The sequence below is a fragment of the Trichomycterus rosablanca genome, chromosome 24, assembly GCF_030014385.1.
Source record: "Trichomycterus rosablanca isolate fTriRos1 chromosome 24, fTriRos1.hap1, whole genome shotgun sequence".
In the NCBI taxonomy this organism is placed as follows: Eukaryota; Metazoa; Chordata; class Actinopteri; order Siluriformes; family Trichomycteridae; genus Trichomycterus; species Trichomycterus rosablanca.
In genome coordinates, this window is record NC_086011.1 from 250,591 (window position 1) to 275,459 (window position 24,869).

At 38.6% G+C, this 24,869-nt stretch overlaps 3 protein-coding genes across 4 annotated transcripts; 1 reads left to right on the top strand and 2 right to left on the bottom strand.

The window, feature by feature from the left end:
• The first annotated feature begins 138 nt into the window (after positions 1 to 138).
• LOC134301989 (ly6/PLAUR domain-containing protein 1-like) lies at positions 139 to 6,336 on the top strand. The gene is made up of 3 exons (XM_062986942.1): positions 139 to 280; positions 2,526 to 2,663; positions 5,848 to 6,336. The coding sequence occupies exons 1-3, from the start codon at positions 226 to 228 to the stop codon at positions 6,096 to 6,098; spliced, it is 444 nt and encodes a 147-aa protein (XP_062843012.1). The 5' UTR covers positions 139 to 225; the 3' UTR covers positions 6,099 to 6,336.
• Positions 6,337 to 6,682: 346 nt separating this feature from the next.
• Positions 6,683 to 11,407, bottom strand: tegt (testis enhanced gene transcript (BAX inhibitor 1)). Its single transcript, XM_062986885.1, has 10 exons — positions 11,309 to 11,407; positions 9,805 to 9,895; positions 9,568 to 9,676; positions 9,356 to 9,476; positions 9,128 to 9,176; positions 8,602 to 8,699; positions 8,417 to 8,496; positions 8,217 to 8,317; positions 7,501 to 7,576; positions 6,683 to 7,377 (listed from the first exon to the last, which is right to left on the bottom strand). Exons 2-10 carry the CDS (start codon positions 9,858 to 9,860, stop codon positions 7,354 to 7,356), a joined length of 714 nt encoding a protein of 237 aa, XP_062842955.1. The 5' UTR covers positions 9,861 to 9,895; positions 11,309 to 11,407; the 3' UTR covers positions 6,683 to 7,353.
• Positions 11,408 to 14,109: 2,702 nt separating this feature from the next.
• On the bottom strand, positions 14,110 to 24,292 carry avil (advillin). Of its 2 annotated transcripts, none has more exons than XM_062986326.1 (19): positions 24,233 to 24,292; positions 23,537 to 23,611; positions 22,596 to 22,792; positions 21,012 to 21,120; positions 20,822 to 20,932; positions 20,247 to 20,452; positions 19,707 to 19,785; positions 19,492 to 19,590; positions 19,081 to 19,234; positions 18,812 to 18,912; positions 18,503 to 18,640; positions 17,513 to 17,671; positions 16,687 to 16,866; positions 16,385 to 16,533; positions 15,798 to 15,942; positions 15,416 to 15,604; positions 15,259 to 15,330; positions 15,007 to 15,138; positions 14,110 to 14,223 (listed from the first exon to the last, which is right to left on the bottom strand). In XM_062986326.1, the coding sequence occupies exons 1-19, from the start codon at positions 24,290 to 24,292 to the stop codon at positions 14,110 to 14,112; spliced, it is 2,469 nt and encodes an 822-aa protein (XP_062842396.1). The 2 variants fall into 2 exon arrangements, with proteins under 2 accessions (XP_062842396.1, XP_062842397.1); XM_062986327.1 differs by having other exon boundaries at positions 15,007 to 15,102; positions 15,253 to 15,330.
• Positions 24,293 to 24,869: the final 577 nt, after the last annotated feature.

A 24,869-nucleotide genomic window follows, 5' to 3' on the forward strand; every position in this document is an offset into this window, starting at 1 on the left:
AACGCACTTTTTCCTCTCAGTCTCCACCTCCTCCACCCCCCAGCACACTCTCCCTCTCTCTCCTGCACTGGTGGACAGTCAGTCAGTGTCAGTGTTCTAGTGAGTACTGTGAGAGTAGTTCAGTACCTCCGTACAGACGGACGCTCGGCTCTATCAGAAGATGGACAGATGACTGAATGAGGGGAACAGAGGAGGAGAGAACGTGGTTGATGGATTTAAAGGAAAATGCGAGCACTTTTTCTCTTCACCTGGTATCTGTGTGTCTGCTGCTTCACTACAGGTACGATACTACACCACACACTACAGAACACACACACACACACACCTGTACACAGAAACAGTCATTAGGAGCATTTACACACTGATTATTCTAATCATGAATGCAGCTCTTTACTTACACTGAGTTTCTGAAGCTTATCAGTTTTATGTATTGATTAAAAACAGTTTGGGTAAAGGAGCAGCCATGTAAAACACATCAGTGCATTTGAATTCTAAGTGAGGCTGAATGAAATTCTTCCAGAGAAGAAACTGGTCTCAGGTCTGACGGATGCTGAATCACTTTACATATTTATAAATATTTACTAATGAAATCTGATTTCATGCAAAGTAAAAAATAAAAATGATCTTAATGTGAACAGAAGTTAATTGAAAATATACTTTTAAATAAAGACTTTGGCCACAGAATGTTTTATTAGACTAAAAACGACTTTATTGGTGTTGAGAGACTTTTTATATTTACACAGTTCTCATGTTTCTCATTTCTAATATTAATAATCCTCACAGTTTAACAGGTAATAATTTCAGTTCTTTAAGCTCAGAGGTAACCACGACAAACAAATACCTAATAAACAGTAATTATGATGATCAAGGTTATTTAATCTACATTGTAAGATTTCACAATTCTGTGTTTTGTATGTGGTGTTTCTTTCCTTTATTCAGTTAAAATGTTTATTGATGCATTAAAATGAAGATAAAATGTAAAACAAATAAAAAGAAAACTTTTTTGTTTTTATGTCTCAATATACTAGATGCTAAAATATTTTGATGTAATAACAGGAGGCTGATTCAGATCACTTATTTTCGCTCATTTATAAAAAAACAAAAACCCTGACATTTCTTTATTTTAATGTATTTGCATTTTTGAGGAAAACATTTCTAAATGTTTGAGCCACAAGTATAAACCCTATTAAAAGTTTAAAGTTTTGATTTTTACATCACTGCAGTTTCATGTTGTCACTTTTAAACCTTATAAACTAAAAACTGATTCCTGGTGAGAGAAACGATGTTTTCATTTTGGTTTGAGTGCTGAAGTGTCGCCCCCGTGTGGACTGATCCTGCACTACATCCTAAAATCATTTGGCTGAAGTTATATTTAATAGATGAGATTAATACACATTAAAATTAAATATTTAACATTTTGTGTACAACCTGAATCTTGATCACGCCATCACTCATTCAATCACATTCACACAATCACTCATTCAATCACATTTTCCTTTAATCACCTGTTTGTTCACTCGATCACTACAGCTCTCAATAAATTACATATCGGCAGTAAACTAATCAAACTAGATTTTAAGCCATTAAAAATCACTTGGTTAGAATAATAAATTATAAATAGCTGCTGGCAGGGAGAATGAAAACATGCTGAATAAAAAAAACTAATAAAAATAATAAACAAATATATTAAGCACATTAAAAAAGGAGAATTTTAAATTCAAATCAGGGGAAAGGTGTTTTATAGATTTAGCACTTTAATATGTATTTTTTAATGAACTTGAACATAATTATTTAAAAACAAAAACAAAAGAACGACCAAAATTTAAACGCGTTTATTTACACTGAATACATAAAACTTTCATTTTTATTTCCAGTCAGATTTACTAATTCTGATTATAAACATGTCAACATATTCAGATTCAGTTAGCAGTTAGCTTTACTGAGGTAAATTATCAGAGTGGAAAAACATTTCACACATTTCAATAATACTGCACATATTAATCATTTATTCTTGTTCATACATAGAATCTAATTTCTGAGTGAAATAAAATAAAAGTATGAAAGAAATAACCGAGGTAAAAAGGCTGCATCCCAATCCGCATACCTACTGAGGGCTAAATAGTGTGAAATGTGCTAAGTATTGCACTAAGTAGTGCACGGTACGTAGCATATAAAGAGCCGTTTGGAACACTTCCAGTCCTTCCCGCCAATTTCCTCAGGAGGCTGATAGTGATGTGTGGATGATTGTTCAGTCATTGTTATAGTTGTGAAACAGCACTAAGATGCTTCAACTAAACTTTATGTTCTAATGAATTAAACATGATTAAATTACTAATGATAGTGCAGTGATATTAATAAGTATTAGTTCCTACAGCAGCCATGTGTCTTAATCTTCTGATATTGTCTGTATGCTTTACAGAACACATGCACACACATGGCATTCACTTTATCATTATACAGTATAAGGTTACAGCTATGATTTCGTCGTGTCTTCGTCATTGTTCGTGTTCGTGTGTGTGTGTTAGTGTGTTCGTTACAGATGCAGTGTTATCAGTGTGAAGAAACGTTGTTGAATAACGACTGTTCGACTGCAAAATTCATCGTAAACTGCACAGCGAACATTCAGGACGCCTGTCAGAAAGAGGTGATGGTGGATACGCATGGTAAATATTACACACTGTATACAAACCAGAACTTACCATGGTTCCATTCTTGGTTTTATAATATACAGTCGGCTGCAGAATTTATGGCACCCTTGCAAAAGAAGATTCACAAAAAAAGGTCAGAAATAAAAATGTAGTTAATTGGCTTAATCTCACACTGAAAACATTTAAATAATCTTATTTATAATTAATACAGTGGGGCAGGGGTAGACTAGCGGTTAAGATACTGGACTAGTAATGAAAAGGTCGCTGGTTTAAGCCCCACCACTGCCAGGTTGTCACCGTTGGGCCCTCTAAACAAGGCCCTTAACCCTCAATTGCCAGATTGTATACTGTCACACTACTGTAAGTTGCTTTGGACAAAGGCGTCTGCTAAAAGCCAAAAATGTAAATGTGTTCCCGACAAGAGCCTTATCAGATATTTTATACTCAAGGAGGACGTGGGTCCCTGCTGAGTCTGGTTCCTCTCAAGATTTCTTCCTGTAATTTTAAGGGAGTTTTTTTCTGCCAGTGTTGCCCTTGGCTGCTCAACAGGGGTTTTTGTCAGTCCTGGATGCTGTAAAGTTGCTTTAAGACAAATTCTATTGTAAAAAGCGCTATACAAATAAATTTGACTTGATTTAATCTATCTTTTCAAACATTCCACAGTACTTAGACACTCTTAAGTACTTCATGAATTTGCGTCACTGTGGCTTAAACATGAGGTGATACCTTAGCCATTTATAGACGTGATCAGTGTTGATCAAACAAATAGGAGCAACATTTTATTCAATTAAAAAAATAATATATATATATCACAACGCATCCCTTTGTACAATTAGACCTAACAAACTAAGTGCCTGAGGTTCACTACATGCTAATAGAACTTTGTGGCTGTTTGAGACAAAAATACAATAAAATAATAACGGGTCTTTGGAAAAGTTCATAATCTGCACTGTTTAGTGTGATGGAGAGTCAAGCTAGCTGTGTTCTATACCTGTGCAGGTGTGTTGTTGGTAATTATACCTCCTGTATTGTTACCTGTGCAGGTGTGTTGTTGGTAATTATACCTCCTGTATTGTTACCTGTGCAGGTGTGTTGTTGGTAATTGTACCTCCTGTATTGTTACCTGTGCAGGTGTGTTGTTGGTAATTATACCTCCTGTATTGTTACCTGTGCAGGTGTGTTGTTGGTAATTGTACCTCCTGTATTGTTACCTGTGCAGGTGTGTTGTTGGTAATTATACCTCCTGTATTGTTACCTGTGCAGGTGTGTTGTTGGTAATTGTACCTCCTGTATTGTTACCTGTGCAGGTGTGTTGTTGGTAATTATACCTCCTGTATTGTTACCTGTGCAGGTGTGTTGTTGGTAATTATACCTCCTGTATTGTTACCTGTGCAGGTGTGTTGTTGGTAATTATACCTCCTGTATTGTTACCTGTGCAGGTGTGTTGTTGGTAATTATACCTCCTGTATTGTTACCTGTGCAGGTGTGTTGTTGGTAATTGTACCTCCTGTATTGTTACCTGTGCAGGTGTGTTGTTGGTAATTGTACCTCCTGTATTGTTACCTGTGCAGGTGTGTTGTTGGTAATTATACCTCCTGTATTGTTACCTGTGCAGGTGTGTTGTTGGTAATTATACCTCCTGTATTGTTACCTGTGCAGGTGTGTTGTTGGTAATTGTACCTCCTGTATTGTTACCTGTGCAGGTGTGTTGTTGGTAATTATACCTCCTGTATTGTTACCTGTGCAGGTGTGTTGTTGGTAATTGTACCTCCTGTATTGTTACCTGTGCAGGTGTGTTGTTGGTAATTGTACCTCCTGTATTGTTACCTGTGCAGGTGTGTTGTTGGTAATTGTACCTCCTGTATTGTTACCTGTGCAGGTGTGTTGTTGGTAATTGTACCTCCTGTATTGTTACCTGTGCAGGTGTGTTGTTGGTAATTATACCTCCTGTATTGTTACCTGTGCAGGTGTGTTGTTGGTAATTATACCTCCTGTATTGTTACCTGTGCAGGTGTGTTGTTGGTAATTATACCTCCTGTATTGTTACCTGTGCAGGTGTGTTGTTGGTAATTGTACCTCCTGTATTGTTACCTGTGCAGGTGTGTTGTTGGTAATTGTACCTCCTGTATTGTTACCTGTGCAGGTGTGTTGTTGGTAATTATACCTCCTGTATTGTTACCTGTGCAGGTGTGTTGTTGGTAATTATACCTCCTGTATTGTTACCTGTGCAGGTGTGTTGTTGGTAATTGTACCTCCTGTATTGTTACCTGTGCAGGTGTGTTGTTGGTAATTATACCTCCTGTATTGTTACCTGTGCAGGTGTGTTGTTGGTAATTATACCTCCTGTATTGTTACCTGAGCAGGTGTGTTGTTGGTAATTATACCTCCTGTATTGTTACCTGTGCAGGTGTGTTGTTGGTAATTATACCTCCTGTATTGTTACCTGTGCAGGTGTGTTGTTGGTAATTATACCTCCTGTATTGTTACCTGTGCAGGTGTGTTGTTGGTAATTATACCTCCTGTATTGTTACCTGTGCAGGTGTGTTGTTGGTAATTATACCTCCTGTACTGTTACCTGTGCAGGTGTGTTGTTGGTAATTATACCTCCTGTATTGTTACCTGTGCAGGTGTGTTGTTGGTAATTGTACCTCCTGTATTGTTACCTGTGCAGGTGTGTTGTTGGTAATTATACCTCCTGTATTGTTACCTGTGCAGGTGTGTTGTTGGTAATTATACCTCCTGTATTGTTACCTGTGCAGGTGTGTTGTTGGTAATTATACCTCCTGTATTGTTACCTGTGCAGGTGTGTTGTTGGTAATTATACCTCCTGTATTGTTACCTGTGCAGGTGTGTTGTTGGTAATTATACCTCCTGTACTGTTACCTGTGCAGGTGTGTTGTTGGTAATTATACCTCCTGTATTGTTACCTGTGCAGGTGTGTTGTTGGTAATTATACCTCCTGTATTGTTACCTGTGCAGGTGTGTTGTTGGTAATTATACCTCCTGTATTGTTACCTGTGCAGGTGTGTTGTTGGTAATTATACCTCCTGTACTGTTACCTGTGCAGGTGTGTTGTTGGTAATTATACCTCCTGTATTGTTACCTGTGCAGGTGTGTTGTTGGTAATTATACCTCCTGTATTGTTACCTGTGCAGGTGTGTTGTTGGTAATTATACCTCCTGTATTGTTACCTGTGCAGGTGTGCTGTACAGGAAGGCGTGTGCATCCTACACCACATGTCTGATCGCCTCTGCCGGATACCAGCGCTTCTGTTCTCCGGGCCGGCTCGGCTCGGTATGCATCAGCTGTTGTAACACACCACTGTGTAACGGGCCCCGTCCACCACATACACACTCCACTGCGCACACACACTCATACACACACCCACACCAAACAGTGACCCTGCTTACCCTCCTCACTTTCACTGCACTGACCACGCCCACACCGTGATGTTCAGAACTCCAGCATGGACCAGAGTTACAGCACCGCTCAAAGAAGAATAAAACATCAGTGATTCATGATTTATAATAAATTACAGTAAAATGTTTTAATTTTTTGATCTTTTGCTTTAAAAATGTAAAAGTTTTATTTCTAAATGTATAAAGTATTATTGTATGTTGCGTCTGGAACCTTGGCTACATCTCAATCCACATTCTTGTTTCCAAACAAATTAAAACTGATAATGAAATCCATGTCATTTCTTTCACTTGATTTTTATCAGAGGTACGGGGACATGCTGTTTAGGGAAGGCCCTTTCCCTGAATCTTTTTACAATATCATGTATGGTAAATGGTGAAGGGATTAACTGTTTGCAATCTTGCTTTGTTCGTTAAGAACAATGTTTGGAACCCAGTGGTGAGCGACGAGCCACCATTGCTTGTACAGACTGATCCTTTGGTGGATCCTTTTATACCCGATGATCCCCTCACCTGTTACCAACTCCCCTGCTCAGTTAAATAAAGATTCAAAAGTATGAACATTAGAACTTACCTAAAGCACTGTGTGAATGACGTGAACAAAAATAAGTGACTTGATTTCTTTACTTTAATTCACAGTTTATTGTTTGTTTATCCTAAAATATGGCAAAGAAATTGGCAGTAGAGAAGAATCATTAAATATAGAGAACTCGGCACTCAAACGCCTAGATCAGGAGCTACATCTCAATCAGAAGTCATGATTAATCTTCTTAACATCAAAGTAAAGATCATTATAGTTTTGGCATCTACAGCAGCTAAAATAATAATAATGAATACAATAATAATTCAAATACAATAATAATTCAAATATTACAATTCAAAGAATAAACGCAGGAAAGAAATATTAATTTATATTAGAAGGGAGACTTGGAAAACAAAAAATGTAAGATATATAAAAGTAATGTTAAATTTAAAAAGGTTTACCTGTAATTGCAAGTTTTGTAGTCAAATTTCTCACATATTTACAATTTTTTGTTAAATCTGTTTGTTCTTTATTATTCAACATCACATTTCACAAAGTCAAAGAAAAACTAACATTAATTTTTCCCCCCAAAATAAATTCAAATTTTTTTTTTCCACATTTGTTTTTGAATCCAGAATATTGTAGTCAGGATTATTCTGCAGTATAACCTTTATCAGCTTTCATAAAATTAAGACTTATAGTGAAGTGGTGGAAAGAGTCACGATGCAAAATCAGCTCACAGGTTTTATTTCAAACAAAGCTGAGCTCATTTCCTCTCTTTCTTTTTGTCCTAAAAATCACAAACAGAAAGAAAAAAAAAGATTAAATTTCAAAAATCAGGGAGAACAAAAAAACAGCGAGAGCAAAATTAAAGGAATGAATGTCGGGTTCTACTGAACAAAGAGAACTTTACCTTCTCATTCATAGCCAGCAGGATCATGAGCTTTCTGAAGATAGTCACAAAGTCCAAGAACAGATCAACACTGTGCCTAGAAATAAAAAAAATGAAATCATAGATAAAGATGCAGAGCTTGGGGGTTTAGGTTAAAGAGAGGTGGGCGCTGGTGTCCCAAGAGGGCCCTCATGGTGATCTATGTTAGAGTCAGAATATGGTGTACACAGCAGGAGAGGAACATCATGCATCCCTCTGCTGTTGATGCCCACTGACTCAGGGTTCAACATGTTATAAGTACTAAAAGTTTTTAAACTATTATTTTAATCCTAGTGATGGGGGGGAGTTTGTCCCATACACAGTGCATCCATTCTTTTGTGCAAGTCAGAGTGCCAATGCAACTCCTGTCCACCATCCAAAGCACCTCAGTGTGCTCGCAGGCATCGGAACTGGACATCAGAGCAATGGAAGAAGGTCGACTGGTCCCGTTTTCTCCAAGATCACGTGGATGGCCGGGCATGTGTGCATGGTTTACCCATGGAAGAGATAAAACCAGGATGCACTGTAGGACCTGCTGGTAACGTCCTGGTAGCAGATACCACAGGAACCCTTCAGATGTCTGGCTGGGTCAGAGCTGTTTTGACAGCATGTGAGGTGACTGGTCCTCATCTTCTGGCTCATCAGTGTAAGTGTGAACGGATGAAAACAAACACTGAGATGTAGATGTGAAGACTCACCAGATATAATCTTTATCTCCCATCTCTGCTTTCTCAATAATCAACTGGGTATCAAACAGAACAAATCCACACATGATGGCCAAACCGATGTACATATGAGCCTGAGGCAGGAAAACACAAGACAAAACACAAAATCAAAGTTACACACGTCACCCCGCTGCCGTTTCCTTCACTCCTCCTTAAATCGACCGAACGTTTACCTTCAGGAGCACGACTGAGCCGACAAACATGTTGATCACAGAAACCAGCAGCAGGATCGAGAGTCCCGACATCAGGGTACCTGAACAAGAACGATAAAAATATGGATGTGTTCCAAACCACCAGTCTAGATTAATATATGACAGACTGGAACAAAGAAAATAAAAGCAGTTTTATTTTTTCTTACCTCCCAGGAAGAGGTAGCTCCTGCGCTGAGCGTACAGAGCACTCAGAGTGAAACAGATGAAGATAACTGCGGTGCCCAGAAAAGCCGTCATGATGATGCTAAACACACACAAACACACACAAACACACACACTCGATCTGTACAGTTCAGTCCCCGAGTGGTGAGTTAACAGGACTGGGAAATTCTAATCGAAGCTGAGAGTGTTGACGCTGATTTAATTCCTCAGTGCAGTTAAAAAGGTCAGAAATATCATGATGTTACTCACCTGTTACGCACGAGAAATGTTCTAATGTTCCATCTTGGGATTTTTTGCTAAATCAGATTTGTTTTGTTTATTAAAAAGTAAAAAATGATTCAGGTGGTGCTTTCGACCTGTCCAGGCGTCCAAACAGGCAAAGTTGGACCCACGTTCAGCTTTTGTTATCCTTTAATTCTGCACATTTTCACACTTGAGCCGAATGCCACTTTTCCCCCTCATTTTGCAGATCTCACATGACCCCACAGTTATTTTGGGGCGTCTCCTTACCTGGGGTTGATGCTGATGACGTAATCCATTGCAGGTCCGAGTCCAACCCCTGTAACACAGAGTAGAACACAAATATCACACCTCAACTTTAACATCTACTAAATTACTTTAAAAACATGTTGGTGCTTTACAGAAAGAGATTGTAAATGAATAAACTTGCTCAGTAATACAGACATGCAATATGGATGGAAACACGGCTGAGGAATGTATAGATGTATTATGGGTTACCTGTGAGGAAAGCAAATCCAGCGAGTATAGCGAGTCGCTTCTTCTCAGTTTGGGGACTGTGAGGGGTCAGGCTGAGCCAGGCCATCATGGCCAGAGAGCCCAGAACAGACAGCAGCCCACCCTGAAAGAAACATTATATTGACATAATTATAAAGTAATCAAATGAAACAGTGAACCGGACGAGATATTTCAGCTTTCTATTTAAACGTTACCTGAAAGAAGCGCACGACGACGTGAACGTACGCGCCGGCCGCTGCCACGAACATGCACAGCGCCAGACTAGCGTACACATTCTTCAGGTGATGCTGAGTGGAGCGTGAGCTGAAAATAAACGACATTACGTGATAAAACAAGACGAGCTGCAATCCTACACGTTTTATTTGAGCTCCATGACCACGATAAACCAATCAGAGAAAATAAATCAAACATATTTATAGAATATTACTTACATCTGAGAGAATTTAAAGAGAGCGTCAAAGTTAACGTTGCGATCAAACACGTTCATCTTCCTCGCTTATTCACACAGACGTTACCCAAAACCTAAAATAAATAAGCAACGTGTTATAAATAGCAAGTATGAGGACACCTGGAGTTTACCCTGCCGCAGCATTCTCCTTTAGAGCTTCTCTGTGCACGTCAAGTTACACTGTGGAACGGCCGAAGCTCTGAGAGTTTCAGCTTTTACATAGAAACGATGCGTAAACACAATCAGAACCTTTTCAGCCAATCACTGCATGGACATGTTGTATAAATCATTATATCTCCAAGTGTATTATTATACACACAGTGTATTATTCAGGGCTGATGGATGTAGACGGGTTGAAGGTTTATTTCTTTTACTCTGTCAGTATTTCGCTTGAATTCTACTTGGTTTGCTTCTAGAATTAATTTGAGCTTTTGTGAGCCAGGAAGAAGTTTGGCAGCACAACGCAATGTGCAAATATAAAAAACAAACAGGTTGAAATCAAAACTGAAAGCAAGTTGCTTTGATGATGAATGGTTGGAGAAGCCTCTGCACAGGTGCACAAAGGTTTTGTATTGTTCTCTGGGTGCAGCACTGGAGGAACGTCATGAAACTATAGATTATATGATGACACGTCTCAGGTCTGTCATATATATATTTCTATTTTATGTTATGGATCTTTTTTATGTTGAATGTTTTTTAGGCCATGTACCACCCTGATCAAACTAAATCTTCTCTTGCTTTCTCTTTATTAAACCTATAATGAACTAATAAAGGATTTTATAGTAAATCTGGAAAAATCCCAAAACTGCCATTAAATTTATGTTCCATATTTAGTGCATGTAAACTTTTGTCTGGAATTGTGCAAATCATTAAATAAAACAAATAAAAAACCCTGTCTAATGTACTTTTACCAGCTGAAGGTTGTAAAATGGTAATAAAAGGGTGGGGATGAATACTTTTGTAAGCCAGTGTGGGCGTTTACCTGAGTGACAGATAGAATCGTCAGCTTTAAATTCCATTTAGATAAATACATGACAGCATTTTAAACAGTTATTAATAAAGTAATGATTTATAACCTGTGTTAAATATTGATTCTGATCCAGAACAGGCTGATATATTCATGTATCAGTGCAGATCAGTTAGCTTCCTATTCACATACGTATTTACACACGGGCTCAATTTATTTATATACGTATAATAAATCACACCGTCACCATTTTTAAGGATGTAAATATGTATATAAATATTAAACAAACAATAACACCTATAGTAGCAGTACTATTAATACACGTATACATTATTATTATTATGACAACTTCAGATCCGATCAGTTAGCTTAGCATAGATTAGCTTAGCATAGTCGTATTCTGACGGTTGTTATGAAGCGCTGACGCGTCTCGCTTCTTCTCACAACATTCGCACCTTAGTGACAATATTAAACCGAAACATTGACGTTTATCGTGCATTAATGTTATGACAGAGATTACCTGGTGCAAACCTGTTCTCTCCTCTGAGACCTTTATTGTCAATCCTGACCTGCAAAACCCAACGCTGACTCAGTCGTTCAGGGCCACACTGCGCATGCGTCAGAGCAGTACCACAACTTCACAACACGCATGCGCAACCTCAGCACCACGTTGCACTAGTGAAGCCTCCAGAATGGTCTCAGAGTTTTAAACGCTTAAATAATCACATCATTTACAAAAGCTGTAGCCTAGTGGTTAAAGTACTGGGTTAGTAATCAGAAGGTCGCTGGTTCAAGCCCCACCACTGCCAGGTTGCTGCTGTTTGGCCCTTACAATTCTCCCCATTCCAGGAACACTACGGATCTCCTGCCACCCGAACAGTGTTGATTTTCTTTTGCAGTGCAATATCTTATCTATCTTAGTGCAATATACAGTACTTTTGTAAAATAATATATATTTCTCTTAGTGCAATAATATGTATGCGGCTGCTTATGATAATGTCCTGTCTTTTTGCTTATGCCCTTTTATGTTTAATTGTGTTGTTTTTTGTCTGTCTTCCCTTGTGTAACTTGTACTGTAATTTGTAAACTGTAACTGTAATTGTGTAATTTGTATAGTACTGTGACACTGCAATTTCCTTCGGGATCAATAAAGTCTTATCTTATCTTATCTTAACCCTCAATAGCCTAGGCTGTATACTGTAACTGTAATAAAAGTCACTTTGGATAAAGGCGTCTGCTAAATGCCAAAAAATGTAAATACAATCATTCTAATACAATATGTGGTTTGTAAATAATCAAAGCAACACGTTTATTTGATATAGAACATGTCTGATGTCAAAAGTTTACAAATACATACAAGATAGGCAGATATTTGAATTGCTTTACATGTTTATTTTGGGTTTCGGAAAAAATGCTGGCTCAAACAATACATACCTATAATCAGATTTAATCTAAGAACCACCAAAATAGGTCTGACATTAAGCAGGAGCTCTGTCCACAGTCGAGCGAACTTAACGTTGCCATTGGCCTGGTGGCTTCTGTCCATGAGATCAGCAACAAACTTTATGCAGTATGCAGCAGGGGTATTCAGGGGATGTATATTAGGTTTTAATTTCTGCCAGGCCTGTTTTTAAGGGCTCTTAAAGTTGATCAACCAGACAATTTTCTTCACACCAGTTTAAGGGTTTTTTTTGTTTTTTTTTACCTTGCCTGTAGACCACTGTTCCATGTATTTCTTACTATTTATGCGTGGAATTAAAGTCACTCATGAGGAATAATTCTGGTTAATTTAATTGACACCAGAAATTAATTAATTAAATATTAATTAATTAATATTTATAAAATGATGTATGTACATCTGTGACCCAGCAGATGTATAGAACACCCACAATAAACTGGGGAGTGTGTGTTCCAGTCACACACCTTTATTACATAATCAACAAGTTCACAACATTTATTTGTTAAGCCAATTCAGGTAATTAAATACAACCAGGCTTGGAATATAAACCTAACTAATGTTAAGCATTGTAATTAAAGTTTTTTTTTACTTTGTGCTAAATGTTTAATTATCTGAAACCATTAAGTGTTATACTACAATAACAAAGGCAATCAGAAAGGGGGTGATTACTTTTTCACTGCATGTAGCACAGAATAGAGTTTATATGAAGTCATTTTAATGATAATGAACATGCAAACATTTCAGTTCCATCGTAGATCAGAAGCTTGTTGTTCTAAAAATACTTCTGCCTCTCTGCTCATTGTTCATTTCCTCTGCCGGCTGGTTCTGCTTTATCACTCACACAGATACTGATCTGATCTGATCTGATGAGGAACACGAGCTTCCTGCAACTTTAGCAACTACAGCAGCACGTTTTAATCTGCAGATTATACACTGTAATGTTGGTGTGATGGTCAGATCCACGCTGCTGATCCAGGGGTTCGAATCCTGAGCTGAGCTCACAAATACAGAAGGTGACACACATCAGTTCACCCGCAGTGCAGGTCCCAAGCCCGAAGGCTACACCTAACTGCATCAGCTAAAAGGAATCGTTCAGGTTATGTACTGTAGCATCATGAAGCAGATAAACACACCCGGCGAAGGCCCTAACTGCACCCCCACACCCCTCAGTTCTCTAATAAAGACTACAAACAGCAAAATTCCATTTTCATGTCGTGTTTTTAAGGCCACATTCCTGCTGTACTGTAGATGATTATCGAACCGTCCGGGTGACTCAGGAACCACAGTTTGCATAAATTTGTTTCTTTTTTTATTTCCATACATTTGCATTATGGTTCAGAATTTCAGTGCATGTGTACAATAACACTCCCAGCTAAAGAAACTTCAATACAAGTAATTCTATTATCATCAAACTACACAATCCATTATTATCATTATTCAATAAAAGCCAGTATACATTTATTACTACAGTAAGCTTTATTTACTATTAACAATCATCAACATTGTGTTATATCATTAAAATTTTTTAGTCAGTTTGTTTATTATAATTTCAGAATGAGCGATTATGTGTAAATATTAAATAATACCACTCATTTATATCCACTGAAGCACTTCAGTAATATCTACAGCAGTTCTATAATCTCACATAAATCATTTAAACCCTGAGAACATAAAACAAAACTAAATCATTTTAAAGGTATTTTGTCATATTTAGATTTTTATCATAGTAAAATTGACACAGCCACAAAAAAACAAAAAAACAAAACTGAGCTAATCGTTAATATTTATGGACACACACCAATCGCCTGCAACTGTAGACGCTCAATGCTGCAAACACAAAATGCAAAAACAGATCACGTCTTTTAAAATAATCCAGCTTTCTTCTTGATGTCCAGCTGCTTCCACTGCGGCAAACTGAAAAATTCATCCTTAGACATCCCGAACAGGGAGCTGAAATCCTCGTCTGAGAGATGTTTCTGTACCAGAGAGGAACAGAAATGTAATTCAAGTGTGAAGTAAAGAGGCAGAATAATGCAAAGAGAGGATCTTTACAACCACAGTGAGCAGAGAAGCATCATGGATGCAAGAAAACGTCTAAGCTTGAGGCAGACGGCAATACCAGCAGGAAATTACATGGTGTTTGGGAATCTGAGGCTACAGTGGGCACAGGCTCACCCAGACCTGTTACTTAAGATTGGAAAAACTTTGTTTCATCTAATAAATTCCGATCCATGTGTTGGCCTGGATTCTTAGTTAAAAGAATCTCTTTTGCACTTTGTCCGGCGCTCGACTTGATCAGTAAACCCTCATCAGCGTGTGAATCTGAGCTGAATCTGCATCAGTGTGGAATAAGCGTCAGATCCAGGGTTACAGCTCCACATGTATCTGTGTTCATCTGGATTCTCCTCCCTGTTTCACTTTTAAACTTGTGTTACAGCTCCAGCTTCTGAAAAATGCTGAGAATCAGAATCAGCTTCTCCCAGAGTCTAAAACGCTTCTGGTTGAGAATAAAGCTTAACGTGGTTTAATGTAGTAAAAGAAGGAGACAGGAGCACTAAACTTCTCTTCATTATTACTGCTCATAAGTTCCTCCACTAATCACATTCCTCACTCGCTGTTTTACTACAATAAGCTTCGTTCGTACGGCCTGAGTCGCTTTTACCACCTCAGATCAAGCAGTTCATCTCATTGGATCTTTAACTACTCAGACTATTATGTGTAGATCTGTGGCACTGAACCCACACCCTCCTGGTCCTCACCTCTCGCTGGTTGGGTTTCACCTCCTGTGGAAGATCAGCAGCAGCTTTATTGATGAGTTGCTCGAGAGAATAAGACTGATAGTTCCCTGGATCCTCCTCCACAGCTCCGGCACTCTGATCACCGTTTACATCCTCAGCCTAAATGTATAAAACAGCAGTAAACAGTCAGTAATGATCTGTTCTGTTCTATTATTAATATTAACCGTGTAAAATCAATCTAGATTTATAGATAATAATAATGACGACGTGCACCGTTTGGGAAACATCTGTGACTGCAGTGATCTTTCCCAGCTCCTCCTTCAGCTGCTCATACGTTTTACCGTCCTGATCAAGAACAAAAACATTCAGTAGTGCTGAGCAACACACAAGCTCTGTGTTCTAAAATATCTCATTTTAATATCAGACTCACACTCCATTTGGTCGCATCCCACGCCATGAACCAGCCGGTGAAGGTCGGAGGTTCGAATCCCTGTTTTACCAGAATGATGGGAGTTTCAGGGTCTCGGCCGCCGGGGTGAGTACGTAAATATTCCTGACACGTGGTGATGGATTCCGTACGCTCGGTCTCGTTCGCCTCACTCCCCACCCACATGAACACCTAAGACCCCCCAGACAGACAGACGGACAGACAGACAGAGAGAGAGAGATGGGAACCTGAATTTAAAAGTCTTTCATTGTTATATAAACATTGTACAGTAACATGTTTTGTTTATTGTTAATAATAATAATAATAATAATAATAATAATAATTCTGACCCAGACCAGGACAAAGCAGTGCTAAAAATCTGTACCTGATCCCAGGTGTCGAGCAGCATGACATCGGTCTCACACAGATCATCCTGAGCAAACTGAGGAATCTCACTGACCACAAACTTCCCTGTTTTGTTGGAACATTCGAATAGACGCGGCGGATGATCCACCACTGACTGCTGCAGCCTGCAGGAAATAAATAATATATATTTATTTATTATGAATGTGTTAGAATGTGTTTCGGGTACAACAGCAGCTAACAGGGGCAATAAATCAATTATATAAAGGAAATGACTTATGATGCTTCCGAGTTTGCATTAACAGTTTAGGGAAGGTCCTTTCCTGTTCCAGTATAAGAAAGCTCTATAAAGACATGAAGAAAGCTCCACCATCCTGCACCATCAGCCCCACTCAACAGCTCTGGGATGAACCGGAACACCAGTGCAACATATTTAGACTAAACAGGCACAAATTCCTACAGACACACTTCAAAGTCTTGTGAGAAGCTTCTCAGAAGAGCGGCTGTTGTTCTAGCTGATAAGGTCACACAGAGGTCGCTCTATTTCAATGCCGTTAGTTTATGACCCTAGGCGTCCGAATACTTTTGGCCGTGTTGTGTAGACTATACCTCTTATCGTTTGCATATGGAGTTTTTCCACCCAGTAGTTCCCAGAATTCAATGAGCTCCTGTCCCTCAGCCATGATCTCCTCGTTCATTCCTTTGCCGAGGAAAGCGCTCATTTCTTTAGCCATCGCTCGTTCATCACCACTCGACCCCTGACGGGGAAAAATAATAAGCATAAATCCTACTTCCTCCACCGGGTCAGGTGGGTTAGTTTATCTAGTTTGTACCTTCATCACTGACCAACAGTTAAACACACACTTGTGAGATGTGTTTCTATAAAAGACAGAACTCCTGGTGTTCCTCACCTTGCCGTACCAGAGATAAACTCCAGTCTGGGTCTTCAGCAGGAACACGTCGTTAGAGTTTAGCGAAGCTGCTAATGCTGGAACCTCGATGGCTCTAGTGTTGCTCGGATCGGTTCCACACACCTGAAATAAACGAAGGCTCGGTTCTGGTTCTGTTTCCGCCTGTCTGGAGGTTCCTCCCTGAAATACAATGTGGACACCAATCAGTCACAGTTCATATTGACACAAACATAAAAAAAATCTATTAATAAATATAAATTATTGTTACTAGTCATAACATTTTTCACACAGCAGTACAACCGGTCCTATCATTCACTCGTGGAACCTTCACAGAACCACAAGATTTCAAAACCTGCTCCAGGACTAATGATAAACAGGAGTCACATAAAAAGAGTTACAGTGAAGTGTGGTGGTGGGAGCATCACAACAGAAAACATGAATGGAGCAAAAATACTGAGACACAATGAAGGAGAATTTAATGTCGTCCAACAAATATCCATTGTAGTCACTTCTGAAGAATGTGAAGGTGCTGCATGATCTACTGATCTCAAATTTTGTGTAAAAAATAAGGATAAGGAAATTTGAAAGATCATCCTCGTAACTTTGGGGATTTAGTTGGTTTACCAGGAGGAACGAGCCACAATTTAACCACAAAGCCACAGACAGTGAATTATTTAATACTCTGCTGTATTATTTAATATAATTTAATAATATGGATTTAAGAAGCAGGTACAGTTGGTATTAGATCCCCCAAATCAGCTCAATCGACTGGATTCATGTTTTATTAATTAAGTATTGTGTATAAAGTATGTAAATATCAATGTACCTCGAACACCACCATCCTGCCCTTGAACATGGCCATGAAGTGTCTGGGCTCTTTTCCCATCGTCACTCGGACCTGTACTGGCTGATTATCGTATTTCTGATCCAGAGTTACGGCCTGGAAAGCGCACGCCGTTATCTCATCCCGAGACGCGTGGCGACCCTGAGAGAGAAAAATATAAATGTTTTAATACTGATAGTGTCTACAGTGATTTAGAAATACTGCAACAAAACATCATCCATATACGCTGCTCATTACATTTTATTTTAAGAGAAACATGTTCTGGTCAAAGCTTTAGAGCAAATAAAACCCTAACCCTACAGATTTGGACTCCTGGTACTTCACGGAATCCATCATGTCAACACAAGCTCACTGTCTCAAACATTAAATGTTTGTTTTACATAATTGTGTAATTTCCTTATGTGGTTAGATGTTCCTCTGACACGCCTTCCAAACAGTGTGTTAGTTTGAAGACTTGGTAAAGCAAATTTCTACCATCTGCTACAAACTGTGAAATTTTTGCCTTCCTAACCATCCTCCTCACTGTAAACACTTGTGTGTCTCTCTCGGCGGGTTTATTACAGCTCCATCAGTGGATCTGAATGTTTTCCTTATTATTGTCTGATTTGTGAGGGTCAGCACTTCAGACTCCTTCCACATGTTCATTTCTGATCCTGCCTTTGTTGATAAAAGTCAAATGAAATTGGGACTCGGTCACCTCGTATTCATACACCAGTGACATAGGAGGTTCTGGAGGTTATGGATGACTGTTTGGAGTCTTATGTGGACTAAAAAATCAAGATATTAATAAAAACCTTCATCAGTTTTATTTATAACTGTAAGGAAGATGAAATGAAACAGTTTAAAGTTTCTGTATTTCATACTAATTTACAGAATTTCTCAGCATTTAAAATCCTGTGTTTTTATAAACATGTAATAATGATTTATTCAGGCCCTGGTGTGTGTTTTTAATGAAGGAATGAATGTGTTTACCTGCCACATGTAGAGCAGGTAGCACTTCTTACAGTTCACTTCATACGAGTACAGGATCAGATAACAATCACCTCCGTAAAAATATCCGTACATGTTAGGATTCGCCTCGGCCAGCTCCAGATCCTCTATACGCCAGATCTAACCATAAACAACAATAACAACACAATTACTAACTGTTTCATTTAAATCATTTAAAAAAACAACAGCAGCAAGTTAATAATAAAATAAACTTTTTCTGTTGTGTTAGAGCACTTTAGATCTGATTTACCTTCATAAATATAGAAAAAATAAACTGATAACTGGTCTGACCTGCACTTCTCCACTTCCATCATCCACCATCCTCTGGTTAGCAGCCACATTCGGCATGGAGTGCAACAGCGTGGCGTCAAACTTCTCCTGCGTCACCGAGGCTGATAAATAAATAATAATAATAATAATAATAATAAATAATAAATAACCTTAAAAACTCAACAAAAAATCTTTTGGCAGTAACAGAACTCATGTGAACTGAATCCCATCAGAATAAATAAATCAATCAATTAATCGATCAGTTAAGAGAAGTAACCGCACCCACGTACCCACTTTGCCCACATTGTGGGTGCGTCCCAGGCCCACGGTCTGATCTTTAACCACCCATTTCTGGAAGAGCTGCTGAAACAGAGCTGATTCTGCTCCATCGTTCACCACCTCAACGTTGGTGGTGTGAGGGTAACCCTTCTGCTTTATAAACTCCTGCACACAGTCACCCATCCATCGATCAATCAATCAGTTCATCAATCATCCAATCAATCATCCAACCAATCATCAATCCATCACACAACCAATCTACCATCCAACCATCCATCAGTGTAACTGATGTGTGCTTTATGTGTGTGTGTGTTTTCATTGTTTTTTCCCCATTAAATTAGTATAAAATAAAAAAAAATACTGAAATATATGAACAATAAATAATAATGATAATGATAATAATAATAAGAATCAGATCAGACCATAGCTTTGGACATAGCCGCCTGTTTCTCAGCTTTGTTGGCTTTCTTTCCTTTCCATACGAACAGCTTCTTTCCCCCCTGATCCACGATGTAACAATCCTGAAATATTCATATTATAATATATCATTTCATTTACTAGTCACGTATTAGAAGAGGTGTCCACATATTTTTGGCTATATATTGAATATTGTTATTAAATAAAGCAGAATGCAAACCTCCTGATTCAATAAATTCTGCTCGAGGGGTCGCGTTCCAACCTCAGTGGTCTTCATCTGTCCATCAGCATCAGAAATACTGCAGAAATAAAAACATCATTAATACACCAGTAATGTGATTAAGCATTAAATCATTACTTACATATAAAAACCACAGTCAATAAATTATAAATATAATATAATAACCTAGTAACCACCTAGAAACATCCTAGTGACCAATACAGACATTACAATAGTTATCTGGCAACACCCTAGCAATTGCCTGGGATACTATTGCAACCACCTAGCAACACCATAGCAGGTCACATAGAGGAACCACAGAAAAACATCAGTAACTCTCTAGCAACAATCAGCTGGAACACCATTACAAACAGTTAGCAACATCCTAGCAACCACGCGAAACACAATATCAGCTACAGAGCAAAATACTGGCAACCGACCAGCAACACCCCAGCAAATCCAGTTTTAAAAAGTAAAAAAAAAATGATGTTATAGGCACATTTGTAAATATTCTTAAATATAAATATAAAATGTACTCACTGGTAAAGAGAAACCTGCGACAACTGTTCCTGATCGACTTGTTCATCAGGAGCTCCATCAGGAAGACTAGCAGGTCGCTCACCGATCACCTCACACAAAGCTTCCATCAGTGAAGCAGTGTTTCCTTCAGCATCTCCCTCAACAACCCCGATCTCCACCCGACCCCCTCGCTCCCGATCCCGAATCTCCTTCGCCAACATCATGGCCTGTAAATATAAAAACACGTGATCTTTATAATCAACACTGGAAATAAAAAGTGGATTTTATGGAATGCAATAAATAACATTGTTGTGCATAATTAAAATAAATCAGCAAAGAAACTTAACTTTTCATTCATTATTGTTTTCTATAATAATAAATTAAATAACTAAACAGTAATTGTTTTAGTGAAAATTATTTTTACATGCAGTTTGTAACAAGGGGGTCTAAACTTTTATAAGAAGTAAAACTGAATTCTGAGTTTATAATCTTGTATTTTTATAAAATGAAAGTGTTTGGACCTCTGTTTACAATAAAGAATGATTAATACCATATAAATATGTAATATAAATATAATAATTAAATATGACACAGACCTTGAGTCGTTCCTGTTTGTTGCTGTTGGGTCCGTTCCACTGAATGATTTTATTTCCAATATCCAGCAGGAAAACGTCACCCATATTAAAACTGTCCCAGCTCAAATCCACCTACCGACACACCAAGATCTTTATAAACACGAACAAAAACGTCAAAATATCTACAAATAACTCAGTAATGAAGCTTCACCTCTTTAGCCGAGACTTTTTTCTTTCCCTTGACGTGGAGTACCCTCCGAACCTCAGAAATATTCGTCACCACGTGTCTCATTCCAGCTGCTGATCCTCCTTTCTTATAACTAATCACAAACACAAACAGCTGCATTCAGGTCATCTGATCATTTAGTTTTATACTTTATTTTAGAGGTTTTAGATTTTTCTGTTCAGGTTTACAGACATCAACTGTTCTGTGGAATTAAAAATATACAGACAGCAGAATTAATGTCAATTTAAAGATTATTTTAATCCTTTATTATTCCGTCCACATCCTGCAACACACAGTTCCACTAACAGCAGGTGCTACCACCACTATGCTTTACAGTAGGTACAGTATTGTCGATAGCACGACTGAGGTTTGAGCTCGAGATCTCAGTGGTGGACTGGCTCAGACCTTCTTGGTTTGTGGAATACTAATAACCTTCATTTTCATTTTTTTAATAACGTGTTTTCTATTTGATCTCTTTAGTATCTGTTCATTTAATTTAATTTCATGTAATTCCTCTGAATATCCTCTACGCCCCTCAGGCAGGATGGAGGTCCCTTGGATAAAGAATCTGTAAAGTTGTTTTGAGAAAAAAAGCCCTGTCTAAATACATATGCAAACCTAGGTACAGAGACAACTGTTTTATATACAGTACTATGGACTTACAGACAGTTGTTTGTACAGATGATTTTTGCGACATGAAGGTGCTTTAGAACTGCATCACGTGGCATTACTGTGATCCGAATTCTGAGATCTGTCTCCTGCCCACCCTCAAACGAGCCAATCACTGTCTGTAAAGGCGCCCGGCCGGCTGGTAGCAGAGCTGAGATTCAAACTGGAGAGTTTCTCAGTGTTCCACCTAAGTGCCCATACTAAACTTTCTATAGTTTCTTAATAGTTTCTATAGTGTCTAACTAGCCCTGTTTATATGGGCACAGAGAAGTCAGCAGATTAATCAATGAGTTTATTTTTTACCAGGATTTTCTGATATAAAAGGACTGCTATTTCATCAGGTGTCCATAAACTTTTGATCTAAACACTGGGTGCACAGTGGGAGGTATTTAGTGATAATTACTCAGACAGACACGTCATGGTCAAACCCAGCAGATAGTGACCGAAACCAGAACGGCAACCAGTGAACTAGACGAGAACCAAACCATGCAAACCAACATGCAAAACCTCAGCTGACGTCAAACAGCAACTAAACACACAGAGAAATGACCAGCGCGGCACCGGGGCGCTCGGACAGGAAACTACGGGTGTGAGGGGTCAGTCATTCACCTCAAACTACCAATAATCCATTCATCTGTAACCTCCAGGTCATTTAGTAACGGGTTTAAACCTTCCAACAACCAAACCAGGCTCTCCACCAATCAGAAAGAAGATCTGAGCACTGTACACTGAGACAAAAGTATTGGGACGCCCCTTCTAATGACTGAATTCATGAATAAATTAAACGATATGCTGTAGACTTTACAGCAACAGTTTAGGGAATGCCCCCCTACTAACAGACTTTTCATGACTCTGGGTGGAAACTCTTGGTTTATAAACGTTATAACCACAGGAACTCACATGATGCCCTGTTTGAAGTACCCACTGAACATGCTGGACTCATAGTTCTGGACCTCGCGGTACTGGACCGGCGCTGCACCCAAAAACTCATCCAGCTGAACAGAGTACACGGCAGCCGCGCCCTGTTCGTCCTGACTCGACTCCGCCCCGATCCAGTAGTGAATGTAGTACGATAGCAGCGTTCCTGATCTCCTTGTCTGTGTAGAGAAAAACATGTACTGATTCAACGCTCAGCGGCGTTATAGTCACGTTTATTTAATAAAAAGTTAAGTTATTAAACACCCAGAGCATGCTGGGAGAATGGAATTCCTCTTAATTTAAAACATTTCATTACAAAACAGCAGTGAATGATGGTGGTAGTGGTATAGCGTGGGAGTATTTCACTGAATCAGGGCCTGGATGACTTGCTATTATCAAGAAACTAGTTTCAACTTTATCTTATTTTTAGAATTAATTTGAGAACGGAATATCATCAGTCCATGAGGTGAATCTGAGGTTTAAGTGGGTGTTGCAGCTAAACGAGAGTCCAAAATATAAAAGTTCCGATCTGAAGAAACTGACTGGAACCCAGTAGAGATGCTGAGACCTGAAACCAGCAGCTAAAGAAGATTTGAGCTGAACAGTGAGTTTATAAAACAGAGAAATAAACAAGAAATAAAATAAAGACGCAGAACAAAAGCAGGAGCGTTAACGAGGGAGAGAAATAAAAACTCAAATCAATGTACAGAAATAGTTTAGATTCGGTCGCTGTTGATCGATGTGCTTTAAATGTTTAAAACATAAATTGTGTTTTATTTAAGTAATAATTCTCAAATTATTAAATCTCACAGATAAGTAATAACATGAACAATCAGAACGAGGTCAATTCATGTTTACACCTCTGTAATTATTAAAACTATAATTAATTAAGACACTGAAAGTAAATGATTGGATTTACTTACGTTGAGAACGAGGTAACAATCACCCTCAAAGAAACTGCCGTGAGATTTCTCCGGCAGGAGAACCAGCGCCATTTTCTGTAGAAATAAAAACACTGTTAGTTTCTGTCAGGGACCGGGGGGATTCTGTAAGGAGTGGATATAAAATAAGCTTAATAAAAGACTCAGTCATTTACAAACAAAGAGGGGTCGAGGTCCAAAACTTTAAGATCAAATACTAACAACAAATTTAGGGATTTTACCATCTACAGTCCATAACATTATTAAAAGATTTAGTGATTGCATTGCAGAGAGTTTTCTCTGTGGTTAATATGTGATTCTGAATTAAATTAAATATTTAAACTGTTAGAATTAACAGCAGGTTAAATGTTTACAATTTTACGTAGAGCTTCATTTATTAATATTGACCTTTTTTCCTTATTGGCTCCCGGTCAAGTCATCAATTCCCTCCACCCCGAAATCAGGACGCAAGAACTATCACGCGTGCACTCCAACGCATGTATAGTCGCCAACGGCATCTTTTCACCTGCCTGTGATGGAGTCGAGTTCGGAGAGACACGCTAAGCTCTTCACTGCTTGTGCAGCCATCTCAACCGGACAGCAGAGGCCACTATTGTACTGCAGTGATTTAGTTATGACCCTTTCCCTCCCACACAGGCACAGCAGTGGTGAACCAAATTAATATGGTTTAATATTTACCTCGATTCTCCAGATGGTGAGTCCTGTGCTGTTGATAGCGGCTTTGAACGTCTTCTCCATCCTGCTCTCGATCCTAAACTAAAACCTGTAAAAAAAATAGCACTAAAATAAATCAGAACCGATTATCACTGCCATGTGTGAATGATCTCTCCATTATTTCTGTCTGTTTTGAGAAGCTGTGCACACTGTATTTAATGTTCAGCATTACTGTTCTAAAACTTACTGCTGGATCAGAGCGTTTCCTACCGTTAGGTGTGATCATACGTAAATAATTTATTATACAATGATGATTTTCTCTTGTATGAAAACCGTTGCAGATTTGACCTCTGATAAAACACACTCTTTTCTGTGCTTAATATCTGACACTATTGAGCGCAGTTAATACCCTTCTAACAGCTGGAGGGCGCTCTCTTCTTATTTACATATCCTAGGAATGCCACACCCATTTACCTTCATTTCCAGGAAACCCACCCTAATTCAGATCTGCTGCACTCATTTAGTCACAGAAAAAGAACAGGTGCAGAAAATTGTTTGGTCTGGACTGTAATCAGAACCAGAAACACTGGACTGATGGAAGTGCTGCTGACAGGATTTTATTTTATTGGGGCGGGGCAGGGCGGGGCAGGTCGCACCTCAT

Excerpts from the sequence above, each read along its gene's own strand:
- avil (XM_062986326.1), bottom strand. The coding sequence starts at position 24,292 with ATGGAGAAGACGTTCAAAGCCGCTATCAACAGCACAGGACTCACCATC. Across the intron at positions 20,933-21,011 it reads AAAAAGTCTCGGCTAAAGAG|GTGGATTTGAGCTGGGACAG; the intron begins GTGAAGCTTCAT and ends GTGTGTCGGTAG. Across the intron at positions 19,786-20,246 it reads TCGCAGGTTTCTCTTTACCA|TATTTCTGATGCTGATGGAC; the intron begins GTGAGTACATTT and ends TTATTTCTGCAG.
- LOC134301989 (XM_062986942.1), top strand. The coding sequence starts at position 226 with ATGCGAGCACTTTTTCTCTTCACCTGGTATCTGTGTGTCTGCTGCTTC. Across the intron at positions 281-2,525 it reads TGTCTGCTGCTTCACTACAG|TGTGTTCGTTACAGATGCAG; the intron begins GTACGATACTAC and ends TGTGTGTGTTAG. Across the intron at positions 2,664-5,847 it reads GGTGATGGTGGATACGCATG|GTGTGCTGTACAGGAAGGCG; the intron begins GTAAATATTACA and ends TTACCTGTGCAG.
- tegt (XM_062986885.1), bottom strand. The coding sequence starts at position 9,860 with ATGAACGTGTTTGATCGCAACGTTAACTTTGACGCTCTCTTTAAATTC. Across the intron at positions 9,477-9,567 it reads TCGTCGTGCGCTTCTTTCAG|GGTGGGCTGCTGTCTGTTCT; the intron begins GTAACGTTTAAA and ends TGTTTCTTTCAG. Across the intron at positions 7,378-7,500 it reads TGCTGGCTATGAATGAGAAG|GACAAAAAGAAAGAGAGGAA; the intron begins GTAAAGTTCTCT and ends TGTGATTTTTAG.